General features: G+C 36.3%; 1 protein-coding gene across 1 annotated transcript in view; it reads right to left on the bottom strand.

Moving 5' to 3' along the window:
* zip (myosin heavy chain 10) overlaps positions 1–2,172 on the bottom strand; it is a 230,892-nt gene extending 228,720 nt beyond the window's left edge. Inside the window, exon 1 of the mRNA XM_089106054.1 lies at positions 2,113–2,172. Within this exon, the coding sequence (XP_088962180.1) occupies positions 2,113–2,172 (60 nt within the window). The remainder of the gene's footprint in view (positions 1–2,112) is intronic.
* Positions 2,173–2,760: the final 588 nt, after the last annotated feature.

The raw sequence follows: 2,760 nt of genomic DNA, 5'->3' as shown, positions 1-2,760 counted from the left end.
GACACCCTGCTGGGAAAATGTTACAATATAAAACTTTGATCGTTCGAAAAAATCCCAAAGTGATATCTTAAAAGTCATAAATTAAGCGACACCTGTTGGCAAAATATTGCAGTGTAGAATTTTTAGTTGCTAGAAAAATTCCAGAGTGACATCTTGAAAGTCATAAACTTTAATTAAACCCAAGTAGCTCATTGGTGCAAGCCAGTCCAATAGTAAGGTAGGACAAATAGTGCAGCCAATAAGGACTGAAAAAATATACTTTTAGCAACGCCTAAACGTGACCTCCGGCATAGTTGCAGAGGATAGATAGTTAGGACTTAACAATTTTGCGCCAGTCTTTTACAGTCTATTTTGAGTCTATTTTCAGTCTACCACGAGCCTTAGTTTGAGTTCAGTTTGAGTCTTACACCATGATTGCGTTGTAATAAACTTTTGAAGTGTACAAACTTTGAATCATTTCCTGTGTTGTTAATTTGTTGATATAACGAAGAACTCTGCGACTATTATGTAAGTAACAATAAATGCATCATTATTTTATTTTACTCTCTTGTGTTAATATTTCTCAAGCTCGACAGTCCTTGTGGCTCCACTCGCTCCTAAGGGAAACTGAAACTCATCAACCTGATTTCGAGTTAGTATGGCCGTTAATATAAGCTCCCTGCATGTACTCCTGGATTAAGCTCCCCACTCTAGAAGTTCAGCCTCCACTCAGGTAAGCCACCCGCGGACCGCTAACCAAGAGCTTAAATAAATTTCCCATTGGATAAATTAATCGGAAATCCTCAAAAAAAGATATAAGAATTAGTCATCTTGAAAACCCCCTCAATAGAATTAGCTTTAACTAACCAAACTCGGCTATCGACCATTTTCAAAAGAAACCCCCCATTCGACGGGGCGCGGTCGTTTTAAAGTACCAAAAACACAAGGACAACATTGAAAAAAAAAACGTTGATAAAAATTAACGACAAGGAAAAATTTTTTTCCTTTTTCTCTTTGCATGCTTTGAAGTGTAATATTTTTTACATATTTTAAAGTGCAAAATTTTTTTTTAGGCCTAAATCCTCCAAAAATAGTATCAAAAGAAAGTGCATGTAATTAAAAAATATCAATTTTAAAAATAATATCAAACAATTAAAAACCAGTACCAAATTTTAACCCATCAAAAAAAACAAAAAAACAATATGTCGTTAGATCAAAACGCACAATTATTAAAGCAAAAACTTATTGCCAAAACAGTGGAAATATCAAAATCACTACCCCCATATAACGGAGACTCAGATGTGGAGGAATTTATTATCCAATTAAACCAATTTGTAGAAGTAACTCAAACGGACTTAAAATCATTAGTAGGCATGTTGTTAATGAGACTTAAGGGACAGGCATTAACATTCCTGAAACAAATTGAACAATACGATAGGGGAAGATAACAATCTTCCAATAGACTCAATTGAAAAATTACTAAAAGCGTTCCGAGAAAGATTCGTTGAAACCAGTTCAACACACAAACTGAAGCATGGTACGGTTTGTTTCGACGAAACACAAAATGTTAGAGAATACCTACACAAGGTAATGGTATCTATTGAAGCCAAGTACGGAAAAGAGTTTGGTCCCTTTATACGATAAAATCGTACTTAAATGCTTTCATGCAAGGATTAAGCCCCAAACTGTACAGAATGTTGATATCAAAAAATATTCAAACGTTAGAACTAGCAGTTCAGGAAGTAGAGAGAATGATAGAAATTGACTCAATTGTGGCGAACCACAATAAGTCAAGAATAAATAACGTAGAAAATTCAACTCCGGGACGATCACGAGGAATTTCCCCCAATTCTTTTCCAAGAAAAAACTCACCCAAACCAAACCAAAATCGATCTCCACCCCCTACGAGACAAAGACTGGTACGTACCCATAAATGCAACAAACTACGTACAGAACCCTCCAATTATATGCTATTCATGTAATAAACAAGGACATATTGCCAGGGACTGCCATACTAGAAATAACTTTACGCAAGCAACCCCCAATTTTACAAACCGTTTGTTCGGTAGAACAAACTCAAACGCCAATGGGGCAGAAAACTATAGAAATAACCCCCCACGTCTCCCCTCGTACCGCAACTAGTACCAACAAGAATTTGTACACACGAATCCTTCCCATTATACGAATCCCCATACCTATATAAATCCTTCCCCCAACCGACAAAGTAATTATCGGCTCCCCAACCCAAATACGCAACAAAACATGTACCAATATAATTCACGAGCAATGTATCCAACCAAATTTGACAGTAATACAGGTAATGACAGAAGAAATTTTTTCCCGACGGGTAACGAAAGAAATTTTTCGTCAATACAAAGTGAACAAATGCCACGAGCCGTCGGCACAAGAAACTTTAACCCACGCAATAATGCGTGGCAAACAAGACAATCAAAAGTCAACCAACTTGGAAATTCACTAGCATGTGAACTTCCCACTGAACCCCAAAGTCAAACCTCAACTTATCAAATAAGATCACAGGGAAACGAATTAGGCCCCCAAGAAAATTATCTGGGACCCTGGAGGCCAATATTTTTTATAGGTCCCATCCTGTAGTTGTACCTTCTTTTAGTGATAATAATGATACGCTACCCATATTGAATAATTTTAGTTTCGCAAGTATTAACTTCAAAGCGTTAATAGATTCGGGTGCATCGGTTAACATAATAAATACGAATATATTTAATAAACTCCCAGTATATATTAAGCGACGGAAAAATTTCA

Source organism: Artemia sp. Qi Xiang Cuo, chromosome 20, assembly GCF_049724085.1.
Source record: "Artemia sp. Qi Xiang Cuo chromosome 20, ASM4972408v1, whole genome shotgun sequence".
In the NCBI taxonomy this organism is placed as follows: domain Eukaryota; kingdom Metazoa; phylum Arthropoda; class Branchiopoda; order Anostraca; family Artemiidae; genus Artemia; species Artemia sp. Qi Xiang Cuo.
This window is presented reverse-complemented; position numbering and strand designations above follow the sequence as displayed.